Genomic DNA, 12,299 nt, shown 5'->3' with positions numbered 1-12,299 from the left:
CCCTAAAAGGCACCCAGTCGAGAGAAGGTACCCCTAAAGGGCATCCGGTTGGGAGAAGGTACCTCTAAAGGGCACCCAGGCCAGAGAAGTTACCCCTAAAGGGCACCCGGTCAAGAGAAGGTACCCCTAAAGAGCACCCGGTTGAGAGAAGGTACCTCTAAAGGGCACCCAGGCCAGAGAAGGTACCCCTAAAGGGCACCAGGTCGAGAGAAGGTACCCCTAAAGGGCACCCGGTCGAGAGAAAGTACCCCCAAAGGGCACCAGGTCGAGAGAAGGTACCCCTAAAGGGCACCGCTCCAAAGAAGGTACCCATAAAGGACTTGAGAGTTTGAGGAGGGTTTGAGGGTTTGAGGAGGGTTTGAGGGCTTGAGGAGGGTTTGAGGAGGGGTTTGGGGAGGGTTTGAGGAGGGGTTTGGGGAGGGTTTGGGGAGGATTTGAGGTTGGTTTTGGGAGGGTTTGAGGAGGGTTTGAGAGTTTCGGAGCAAGGGTTTGGGAACAAGGGTTTGGGGCCGAGGGTTCTGGGGCCGAGGGTTCTGGGGCCGAGGGTTCGGGGGCGAGGGTTCGGGGGCGAGGGTTTGGGGGCCGAGGGTTCGGGGGCCGAGGGTTCGGGGGTCAAGGGTTCGGGGGCGAGGGTTCGGGGAGCGAGGGTTCAGGGCCGAGGGTTTCGGGGCCGAGGGTTTCGGGGCTGAGGGTTCGGAGCACGAGGGTTCGGGGGCGAGGGTTTCGGTGGCGAGGGTTCATGGCTGAGGGTTCGGGGAGTGAGGGTTCAGGGAGCAGGGTTTCGGGGCCGAGGGTTTCGGGGCCGAGGGTTCGGGGGTGAGGGTTTGGGGCTGGGGGTTCGGGGCTGGGGGTTCGGGACCGGGGGTTCGGGGCCGGGGGTTTGGGAGCGAAGGTTTGGGGCTGAGGATTTGGGGCCGAGGGATTAGGGCTGAGGTGATGGTGGTGGTGATGGTTGTGGTGATGGTGGTGGTGATGGCAGTGGTGATGGAGGTGGTGGTAGTGGTGATGATGGTGGTGGTGATGGTTACCGTGGTGGTGATGGTGGTGGTGGTGGTGATGGTGATGGTGGTGGTGATGGTGGTGGTGATGGTGATGGTGATGAAGATGGTGGTGGTGATGGTGGTGGTGGTGGTGATGGTGATGGTGGTGGTGGTGCTGGTGATGGGGGGGTGATGGTGGTGGTGGTGGTGATGGTGGCGGTGATGGTGGTCCAAAGGGAGCGGATGGTGGTGGTGGTGGTGGTGATGGTGGTGGTGGTGGTGATGGTGATGATGGTGGTGGTGATGGCGGTGGTGATTGCGGTGGTGATGGTGGTGGTGATGGTGGTGGTGGTGATTGTGGTTGTGATGGTGATGGTGATGCTGGTGGTGATGGTGGTGGTGGTGGTGATGGTGGTGGTGGTGATGATGGTGATGATTGCGGTTTTGATGGCGGTGGTGATGGTTATGGAGGGGGTGGTGGTGATGGTGATGGTGATCGTGGTCGTGGTTGTGATGGTGGTGATGGTGCTGGTGATGGTGGTGGTGATGATGATGGTGGTGGTGGTGGTGGTGGAGGAGATGGTGGTGATGGTGGTGGTGATGGCGGTGGTTATCGTGGTGGTGATGGTGATGGAGATGGTAGTGGTGATGGTGGTGGTGGTGATGGCGATGGCGGAGGTGATGGCGGTGGTGATGGTGATGGAGATGGTGATGGTGGTGGTGGTGGTGGTGATGGTGGTGCTGGTGGTGGTGGTGGTGGGTTTGGGAGTGAGGGTTTGGGAGCGAGGGTTTGGGGACGAGGGTTTCGAGGCGAAGGTTTGGGAGCGAGGGTTTGGGAGCAAGGGTTTGGGAGTGAGGGTTTGGGAGCGAGGGTTCAGGGGCGAGGGTTTCGGGGGCCAGGATTTCAGGGGCGAGGGTTTGAGGCCGAGGGTTTGGGGCTGAGGGTTTGGAGCGTGGGTTTGGGAGCGTGGGTTTGGGGCCAAGGGTTTTGAGGTGAGGGTTGGGGAGCGAGGATTTTAGGGGCGAGGGTTTGGGGCCGAGGGTTTGGGAGCGAGGGTTTGTAGGCGAGGGTTTGGGAGCGAGGATTTGCGTGAGAGGGTTTTGGAGCGAGGGTTTGGGGATGAGGGTTTGGGGACGAGGGTTTGGGAGCGAGGGTTCGGGGGCGAGGGTTTGGGGACGAGGGTTTGTGGCCAAGGGTTTGGGGGCGAGGGTTGGGGAGCGAGTATTTTAGGGGCGAGGGTTTGGGGCCGAGGGTTTGGAGCCGAGGGTTTGGGGGCAAAGGTTTCGAGGCGAGGGTTTGGGAGCGAGGGTTTGGGAGCGAGGGTTTGGGGGTGAGGGTTTGTGAGCGAGGGCTTGGGGGTGAGGGTTTGGGGGTGATGGTTTGGGGCCGAGGTTTTGGGGGCTATGGCGTGGGTGCGAGGGTTTGGGGGCTAGGGTTTGGGAGCGAGGGTTTGGGAGCGAGGATTTGGGGCCGAGGTTTAGGGGGCGAGGGTTTGGGGGCAAGGGTTTGGGAGCAAGGGTTTGGGAGCGAGGGTTTCGGGGCGAGGGTTTCGGGGGCGAGGATTTGGGGCTGAGGGTTTGGGGCCGAGGGTTTGGAGCGTGGGTTTGGGAGCGTGGGTTTGGGGCCAAGGGTTTTGGGGCGAGGGTTGGGGAGCGAGGATTTTAGGGCTGAGGGTTTGGGAGCGAGGGTTTGTAGGCGAGGGTTTGGGAGCGAGGGTTTGCATGAGAGGGTTTTGGAGCGAGGGTTTGGGAGTGAGTGTTTGGGAGCAAGGGTTTCGAGGCAAGGGTTTGGGAGCGAGGGTTTGGAGTCGAGGGTTTGGGAGAGAGGGTTTGGGGCCGAGGGTTTGGGGCCGAGGGTTTGCGTGAGAGGGTTTGGGAGTGCGGGTTTGAGAGCAAGGGTTTGGAGGTGAGGGTTTGGGAGCGAGGGTTTCCATGAGAGGGTTTTGGAACGAGGGTTCGGGAGCGAGGCTTTGGAGGCGAGGGTTTGGGAGCGAGGGTTTCGAGGCGAGGGTTTGGGATCAAGGGTTTGGGAGCGAGGGTTTGGGAGCGAGGGTTTGGGAGCGAGGGTTTGGAGACGAGGGTTTGGAGCAAGGGTTTGGGAGCATGGGTTTGGGGCCGAGGGTTTTGGGGCGAGGGTTGGGGAGCGAGGGTTTGGAGGCGAGGGTTTGGGAGCGAGGGTTAGGGAGCGAGGATTTGGCAGCGAGGGTTCGGGAGCGAGGGTTTGGGAGCGAAGTTTTGGGGACGAGGGTTTCGAGGTGAGGGTTTGGGATCAAGGGTTTGAGGCCGTGGGTTTGGGGTTGAGGCTTTGGGGCCGAAGGTTTGGGGCCGAGGGTATGGGGCCGACGGTTTGGAGCCGAGTGTTTGCGTGAGAGGGTTTGGGAGCAAGTGTTTGGGAGCGAGGGTTTCGAGGCGAGGGTTTGGGAGCGAGGGTTTGGGGACAAGGGTTTGGAGCGAGAGTTTGGGAGCGTGGGTTTGGGGCAGAGGTTTTTGGGGCGAGGGTTGAGGAGCGAGGGTCTGGGATCGAGGGTTTGGGAGCAAGGGTTAGGGAGCAAGGGTTTGGCAGCGAGGGTTCAGGAGCGAGGGTTTGGGAGCGAGGTTTTGGGGACGAGGGTGTCGAGGCGAGGGTTTGGTATCGAGGGTTTGGGACCGAGGGTTTGGGGTCGAGGGTTTGGGGTCGAGGGTTTGGGGCCGAAGGTTTGGGGTCGAGGGTTTGGGGACGAGGGTTTGGGGACGAGGGTTTGAGGAGGGTGTGATGAGGGTTTGAGGATGGTTTGAGAGTTTGAGGGTTTGAGGAGAGTTTGGAGAGGCTTTGAGGAGAGTTTGGAGAGGGTGTGAGGAGGGTTTGGGGAGGGTGTGAGGAGGGTTTGAGAGTTTGAGGGTTTGAGGAGGGTTTGAGGAGTGTTTGAGGAGGATTTGAGGAGGGTTTGGGGAGGGTGTGAGCAGGGTTTGAGGATGGTTTGAGAGTTTGAGGGTTTGGGGAGGGTTTGAGGAGGGTTTGAGGAGGGTTTGACAGTTTAAGGAGCGTTTGGGGAGGGTTTGAGGAGGGTTTGAGGAAGGTTTGAGGAGGGTTTGATGGTTTGGGGAGGGTTTGAGGAGGGTTTGACAGTTTGGGGAGGGTTTGAGGGTTTGGGAGTTTAAGGGTTTGAGGGGGGTTTGAGGGTTGGAGGGTTTTGGAGAGTTTGAGGGTTTGAGGAGGGTTTGAGGAGGGTTTGGGCAGTGTTTGAGGAGGGTTTGAGAGTTTGAGGGTTTGAGGGGGGTTTGGGGGTTTGAGGAGGGTTTGAGGGTTTAAGGAGGGTTTGAGGGTTTCAGCGTTTGAAACGTTTGAGGGTTTGAGGGTTTCAGCGTTTGGGGAGCGTTTGAGGAGGGTTTGGGGAGGGTTTGAGGAGGGTTTGACAGTTTGAGGGTTTGACAGTTTAGGGTTTGAGGAGGGTTTGAGCATGGTTTGAGGAGGGTTTGAGGAGGGTTTGACGGTTTGAGAGTTTGATCATTTGGGGTCGGTTTCACGAGGGTTTGAGGGTTTAAGGAGTTTTTGAGCGTTTGAGGAGGGTTTGGGGAGGGTTTGAGGAAGGTTTGAGAGTTTGAGGGTTTGAGGGGGGTTTGAGGGTTTGAGGGTTTGTGGAGGGTTTGAGGGTTTGAGGGGGGTTTGAGGGTTTGAGGAGGGTTTGAGGGTTTAAGGAGGGTTTGAGGGTTTCAGCGTTTGAAACGTTTGAGGGTTTCAGCGTTTGGGGAGCGTTTGAGGAGGGTTTTGGGAGGGTTTGAGGAGGGTTTGACAGTTTGATGGTTTGACAGTTTAGGGTTTGAGGAGGGTTTGAGCATGCTTTGAGGAGGGTTTGAGGAGGGTTTGGCGGTTTGAGAGTTTGATCATTTGGGGACGGTTTCACGAGGGTTTGAGGGTTTAAGGAGTGTTTGAGCATTTGAGGAGGGTTTGGGGAGGGTTTGAGGAAGGTTTGAGGAGGGTTTGAAGGGGGGTTTGAGGATGCCTACCATAAATGTGGGCGAAGCGTCAGGAGAGAATGCTTCTGGAACATTGCCATACAGCCTGGAAAACATACAACAACCCTGTGATCCTGGCCATGAAAGCCTTCGACAACACATAGCTCCTTCATAGCTTCCAAGTCCAAGTCGTCTTTTGGCTTTTTGACTGCAGTCTCCAGTCTGATTAATCTATACCAAGGTATAGAAAACATGGAACTATTTAAATGTCTTCTCTATCCACTTGAAAGTTATGTAAATTAATTGTCATCATTGTTTTTGTTTTGTTAAAGTCCATCCATAATCCTGCCTTTAGTAAAAAAAAAAAAAAAGTAAAACGTTTATGAAATGGTAAGAGAAACTACAACAGTTTTTTGGAAATCTTGTAAACCTGCCTTTGCACTTTTGTCCGTGAGTTTCTTCAGTGATCATTGGAAGTATTTGCTATTTAATGCTAGTGGCACAGTGTCATATGGGTTTGTTTGACCAGCCAGGATCAGTCCTTCTTCCAAGTCTGTGATATGTTAAACAGATTGGATGATATAATGTAGACTTGCCTAATCTCCTTGCTCCCATGTTCATATACTTCTTTAAAAAAGGGTAGTCAAATACAGTACTTTAGACGTTGCCTGATCAATGAAGAATTGTGTTTAAATGTTATTCCTCACAATCTGATGCTGTTGTTTTTAAATTACAGGCTGAGATGTCATTCATCTTTTTAACTAGCCACATGGAACTGTTTACCTTGAGTTCAGGTAAATCCAATTCACATCTACTACTGTCAGTCCACAGATCTCCCTCATATTAGGCTTGTGTTTTCTATTGCTCAGTTGATTGATTGTGCCTTAGTGCAGGACTATACGCTTGTATCTGTTGTATTTCATCTTGTTGGTTTAGGACCAGTGTTACAGGCTATCAAGGTCCTGTTGGATTTTATATCCCTTGACAATTGAAGGTTTCTGCTCCTAGTTTTTCCAAGTGTGATAAATGCTGTAATTCAGAAATACTGTGTCATTCAAACTAGATATGGGGCCAGTCCATAGAAGCAAGCAACTGCACATTTTTACATACATATATGCATACATATGTGAAGGTTTTCCTGCTTGGTGAATTGTCTATGAATGGATGACCATCATCCTGGTACTAAAAACTACCTGTATTAGGCAAGAGATTAGGTTTCCATACAATATAACTATTTAGGGATAAGATGTTTATCTCAGACATTACAAAGCTCCCTTAAAAATGCTTCACAACTATGCCTTGGGGGAGAATAACAGATGTGGCTTTATTACTTTAGAAAGGTAATAATGCAAAGATCAAGGGAACAGTCTTTGTCACATTTTTTTTCACCTAAGGGATAGTTGGCACACAAGGTCTGATTGCTACTTATGTGGTTTCAATGCTCAGATGTTCTAATTAACTTAAATTGACTTCAGCGGCAAGCTCTGAAAACAATCACCATCATATTACCTCTTTTTTTGTTTCTTGACTTTTACACTTTCTGTCTGCATTCCTAATCCCCTTGGGAGATACAGACTTTTCATTTTAAAAAACATCACAGGCAAATGGCATCTTTTCTCCTCCCAAGAATAGCATCTTCACAGTTGGAGGGATTTTTATGAGGACCATGATGGGAGAACAAGGGTTACGCTGTTTCCTTCATGGTATATGATAATTCATATATTTATATGCATGTGTATATACACATACCCTGTTTTGATAATTTAAGGCTCAAAAGTATGCAAGAGAACCAACGCAGTACACTGATAAAGTGTTGGACTAGGACTCTGGAAGACCAAAGTTCAAATTCCAATTTGGCCATGGAAACTGCCTAAGTGATTGTGAGCAAGTCATACACTCTTAGCCTCAGAAGAAGGCAATGTTGGATCCCCTTCTGAACAAATCTTGCCAAGAAAAAAACCCCAAGATACGTTCACCTTAGGGTTGCCATAAATCAGAATTGACTTGAAAACACACAACAATAACAATATCAAATGTAACTGTGTAAAGTATATTGCCTATTTTTGTCCAGCATGAATTTCCATTTATGGCAATACAGTTCTTTAAAACAATAGTTTATTCTGGAATTGTACATGATAAAAATGATACTTGTTGCCTCTTCTGATTTGTTCTCCAATAAAATCTATAAATGCGTAGTGCACATTTAACATGATTTAAATGATATAATCCTTAACTAAAATGTCCTAACTATCATATATTTTCCCCTCTATCCTAACTGCTGAGGATGTTCCTAGGAGATGTAATGGAGCAAATCAAAAAGTAGGAATTAAAATGAACAAATATTGGAAGAAATGTCCTGAATGTGCAGTAGGTTTGATGAAAAATATGTGTAGTATTTGCTAATATTCATACAGACATGGTTGACAAATAATTTTTTCAACTTTAGTTTTCTTAAGAAAATCTTCAAGGTTTAATAGCTTTAAATAAACACCCATATCATAAACCATTCTTCCTCAATACGGTGTTTTGCAGATATCTCTGACTACTGCTGCCATTATCACCAGTCAGCACGATCTGTTGTGTACATCATATGACAATTACCAATTAAATCACATTTAATTCAGGGTTGTAACACAACCAAATAAGGAAAAATCAAGGGGGTGAACACTTTTGAAAGGCACTGTTTATGAAAGAAGGAATATTTGAAACATTTTCAGTTCTAGATAGCTTTTTCAGATGACTTCTGATCCAATTCTTCTGGAAGACTCTAGGTAGTCCAAGACATTTGGGACCATGACATGAAAGAAACAGCTTAACCCTTTTCTTCCAGCATGGTCCCAATAAAAATCCCTCCAACTATGAAGATGCTATTCTTTTGTGGAGGAAAGGTGTCATTCGTCTGTGATGTCCACCTTTAAAGATACTTTTAAAATATCCTGTTTAAAATAAATTCTCTCCTCCCACTTCCCCTCTCTGTCATCAGCTTACTTCAATTGCTGAGTTCAAAATGCAAAAATAGTGCTCAGGGATTCCTGTTTGAACCCCTGGACATTGTCTTGTGGGGTTCCGCTGGGTTCTGTTTTGTCCCCCATGCTGTTTAACATATACATGAAACCACTGGGAGAGGTCACCCATAATTTGGGAGTTCGGTGTCACCTATATTCGGATGACACCCAACTCTACTACTCCTTTCCACCTAATGCCAAGGAAGCTGTCCTAACCCTAAGCCAGTGCCTGTCATCAGTAATGAACTGGATGAGGGCAATTGAAACTTAATCCATACAAGGCAGAGGTACTCCTGGTCAGTCAGAAGGCAGACCAGGGAATAGAGATCAAATCTGTTCTGGATGGGGTTACACAGGTCCACAATTTGAGGTTCCTCTTAGTCTCGGAGCTGAACTTGGAGGCCCATGTATCTGTGATAGCTAGGAAGGCCTTTGCACAATTAAAACTTGTGTGCTAACTGTGCCTATTCCTTGAGAAGCCAGATCTGGCCACAGTGGTATATGCCTTAGTTACATCTCATCTGGATTACTGTAATGTGCTCTATGTGTGGGTGCTCTGAAGAGTGCTTAGAAACTTCAGCTGGTCCAAAAGCTGCAGCCAGGTTGCTCCCTGTGGCTGGCTACAGTGAGTGGATAACCCCCCATTGCAGCAGCTCTGCTGTCTGCCAGTCTGTTTATGGGTACAATTCAAAGTGCTGGTTATTTATTTATTTACAGTATTTATATTCCGCCCTTCTCACCCCGAAGGGGACTCAGGGCGGATCACATTATATACATATAGGGCAAACATTCAATGCCCATATACACATAAAACCGAGACAAAGACAGACGCAGAGGCAATTTAACCTTCTCCTAAGGGGATGTTCGATTCTGGCCACAGGGGGAAGCAGCTGCTTCATCGTCCACTGTGATGGCACTTCCTCATTCCAACGTCGTAAATTAGTTAAATTTGCCTCCCCACTTTATAAGTGGTACCTTATTTCCTACTTGATAGATGCAACTATCTTTTGGGTTGCTAGGTCAGCAACGAGCAGGAGCTATTTTTTATTTTTTAATTGACAGGTGCTCACCCCGCCACGGGCTGGCCTTGAACTCATGACCTCATGGTCAGAGTGATTTATTGCAGCAGGCTGCTCACCAGCCTGCGCCACAGCCCGGCCCCAAGTTATGACCTTTAAAGCCCTGGATGGTTCAGGTCCAGGCTATTTGGCTGACTGCATCCCCTTGTGCACCTGTCTGGACCCTGAGCTCTTCAGGAGCGGCCCTTCTCTCAATCCCACCCCCATCTCAAGCTCGGTTGGTGGAAACGAGAGAGTGGGCCTTCTCAGTGGCTACCCCTCGACTCTTGAACTCCCTGCCCATGGAAGTCAGAATGCCCATTCCCCACCTGCTATCCTTCAGGTGACAATAAATAAATAAATAAAACCTTTTTAATTCAGGCAGCTTTTAAAGAAGATAGTTTTTTAAGGTCATAAGGGGTTGCTGTGATTGTATATGTTTTAATGATTTTAACCTGAATTGTTTAAGTTGAATTGTAATGCTTTTTATTGTGAGTCGCTTGGAGTCTCTGTATGGAGAGAAAAAGTAGGATATAAATAAACATAATAATAAAAACCTCCTCCTCCTCCTCCTTCTTCTTCTTCTTCTTCTTCTTCTTCTTCTTCTTCTTCTTCTTCTTCTTCTTCTTCTTCTTCTTCTTCTTCTTCCCCTTCCCAGTCAGCTCAGTTAAAAGCTAATTGCTGGAGTCTCTCCTGGCTTGTGTGTTATTCCTCATTAATAATAATTTGCTGTCTTCATAACATTGTACTGTTGCTTGTCCATAACTGTCCCAGTTTTCATCAGGGAAGTGTAGGTGGGTTTGAAATGCCTTTGTGAGGCACTGTATTCTGGCTTGTTGCATTTCCTTCCTGTTCTTGTCTCTATAACCTCTTTCACAAAGAGGAACCAGTAAATGTCATGGCTATGCAGAGGGTTAGAATTTTCTCACTGGGTTTTTCATATCCCAACCTAATATTCTATGCAAAGATACCTCTTTTTATACCTAGATATCTACAGTCAAGATTGATTCAACGCTGTTTATTTTGAGTATAAAGTGAAAGCCCTCAAATTTGGAGCCTCTTTTGTTCCTGAGATTTAGGTTTATCTTCTCCAAGATACAGAGCCTTTCCCACTGCTATCATGTAACTGTAAGATTATATAATCAGAACATAGAAGCAATTGTTACAACCTCCCTGTAAAATGTCTCCCAAACTTTATATCATCTTATTTTTCCCAGAGTGTGAGTCTAGAGCCATAAAACCAGACTTAGTGCCTGCAGTTTTAGCAGGTGTAACAGAACCTCTTCTCAGGACACAATCATCAAAAGGACTCTAAAAAAGTGGCATTTTATTAAATGCTATAAGCAGCTATAAATGGTAAAAATGCAGAAAATTAGTTCCTTGGGACACATCTTTAATTTACAGCACAAAAAAGAATACATCTGCTACTACAAGGACTCCTTGGAGCATTAAAAAACCTAATTGCATTCAACTAGACATCGTAACTAGATATTTAGACTCAAGAAGTAAAGCATGCATGAAATATGCTATTTTTACTTTGTCCATGATTACCACAATAAGAGTAAAGCTACATTACATTACAACTGCAGCACAAGGGATCACTTCAGCCTTTTTATAATGTAATTTTTCAAAAACTCATTCTGTGTCTTGGAGGAAAGGTTTGAGCTCACTAAATGGCAGAGGAGTCCTGGAAAAAGAAATACATACTATATCTTGTGATGCATTAATATAACAGGATCAACAATAGATAAAACTGTATCCAGTTTTCATCACCTTTAGGCTGAGTATTCCACTGCAGGGTAGAGAACTACAGTTCCCATTTTACAGGTGATGATATAGTACCAGAGAACAAAAGGCTATGCATAATTGCAGTCACAGAGCTCCATTGCTCTCCTGCCTTGTTGTTTTTTCTCACCTTTCCTCTGTATTGATATAGTTTATATTGCTGCCTTCTGCAGTATACGGTATCTGTGTTAATTAAGCTGCTCTTGGCAGAGGAATCCGATGTGGGCAATATGTGAAGCAGATGAGAGACTAGCTGAGGGAATGGATTCTAGCTAGCACAAAATAAATTACTGAAAGCATTTCTGACACCTCCTGCTGAAAATCAAGCAAGTGCCATGTTGTCACTTTGAAGAGAACTCAGACGATTGAAACCCAATGTACTGGGAACAGCCATGAGCCATCTTGACTATTCCCACCCAATTCTCCCTTAGGCTATCTATCTTTAAGTAGTCTCATACATATGTGTAAGTACATCAAGTTATTTCACAAACAGCCCCAGGAAGAAGCATGTAAGTAGGGGTCATCCCCTCTGACCACCCCCTTGCCCTGCCATTGGCCTCATTTTCAGTCTTGGCATGATGAGCAGAAGGTGAGACTAGAGCACTCTGCTTTTCTACCTGTGTGCAAGTGGGGCCTTCCATGTAACTGAGAATGGAGCACAATCCATATAAAGGCCCAGACAATCACTTCTAGGTGGGATGGAAAACAGCAGTCTGTTCCTCCCAAGCTGTGGGCAGTATCTATTCTGGGCTTCCTAAGCTAGCCTCCTATTTTAAATATGATGGAGGGTGTTACCTATTGTCAATGTTGACGTAATTGAACTCCTAGATCATTTGGTTTCTATATATGGAGTATGTGAGCATGCTTTCCTCATGTCCTTTAGTTCAGGTGCTGAAATGTCATTTTACACTCTGTTAAGGCCAGTAGGTACAATTCTCTTCTGCCTCCCCAGCACATCTCAGTAGACAAAAATTAGTGACGATCAGGAACAGGGATCCTATCTTACATTCCATCCACCACAAATATATAAAAAAAACTCTACTGCAAATTGGAGAATCCTGCCTTAATCAAGTCAGGGGTAAAAAAGGAGCCATGTTTCAGTATCAGATAGGTAAATTTGTCAGTAAGCTATGTTGGTGTATTTTGGTGTAAGGGTAAAATGTTGAATCAAGTGTTTTGCTGTTGGGTTTTTTGCAACTGTGTATTCCGGCATGCTTTCCAGCAGCACACGGGTTAATGGCAGGCCAGCTTGAATGATAGCCTGCCTAGCCAATAGGTCAAGCCTTCAGGTCTCAGAAGTGCAGACAGAACGTTTGTCATTCTGCTATGGAATGTGGGAGTTGTCGGCAGGAGAGCTTCACTGACGATCAGTAAAGAGAGAGGACATGCTTTGCCTTGCTTAAGGAAGCATGGGTCCTATGAGCGATTTACTTTGTAATTGTATATAGTTTGTATATATAATAAAGCCTTAGAACTGCTGTGATCAGCTGAATTATGACTGTGGGGTCGTTAGTTGGTGCTGCTTAGCCGGATGCTTA

The 12,299-nt window shown here is 47.4% G+C and overlaps 1 protein-coding gene and 1 pseudogene across 1 annotated transcript; both read right to left on the bottom strand.

Annotated features, from left to right (window-relative positions):
• Positions 1–1,004: 1,004 nt before the first annotated feature.
• On the bottom strand, positions 1,005–1,674 carry LOC134292557 (uncharacterized; annotated as a pseudogene).
• A 1,484-nt stretch (positions 1,675–3,158) lies between these two features.
• On the bottom strand, positions 3,159–5,024 carry LOC134292638 (uncharacterized). The gene has a single exon (XM_062958208.1). The coding sequence runs from the start codon at positions 4,417–4,419 to the stop codon at positions 3,250–3,252; it is 1,170 nt and encodes a 389-aa protein (XP_062814278.1). The 5' UTR covers positions 4,420–5,024; the 3' UTR covers positions 3,159–3,249.
• Between the last annotated feature and the right edge of the window lie 7,275 nt (positions 5,025–12,299).

This window comes from Anolis carolinensis, chromosome 6 (assembly GCF_035594765.1).
Source record: "Anolis carolinensis isolate JA03-04 chromosome 6, rAnoCar3.1.pri, whole genome shotgun sequence".
Classification (NCBI taxonomy): Eukaryota; Metazoa; Chordata; class Lepidosauria; order Squamata; family Dactyloidae; genus Anolis; species Anolis carolinensis.
This window is presented reverse-complemented; position numbering and strand designations above follow the sequence as displayed.

Bases quoted from the DNA above. Each gene is read 5' to 3' on its own strand.
- LOC134292638 (XM_062958208.1), bottom strand. From the start codon at position 4,419: ATGCTCAAACCCTCCTCAAACCCTAAACTGTCAAACCCTCAAACTGTC.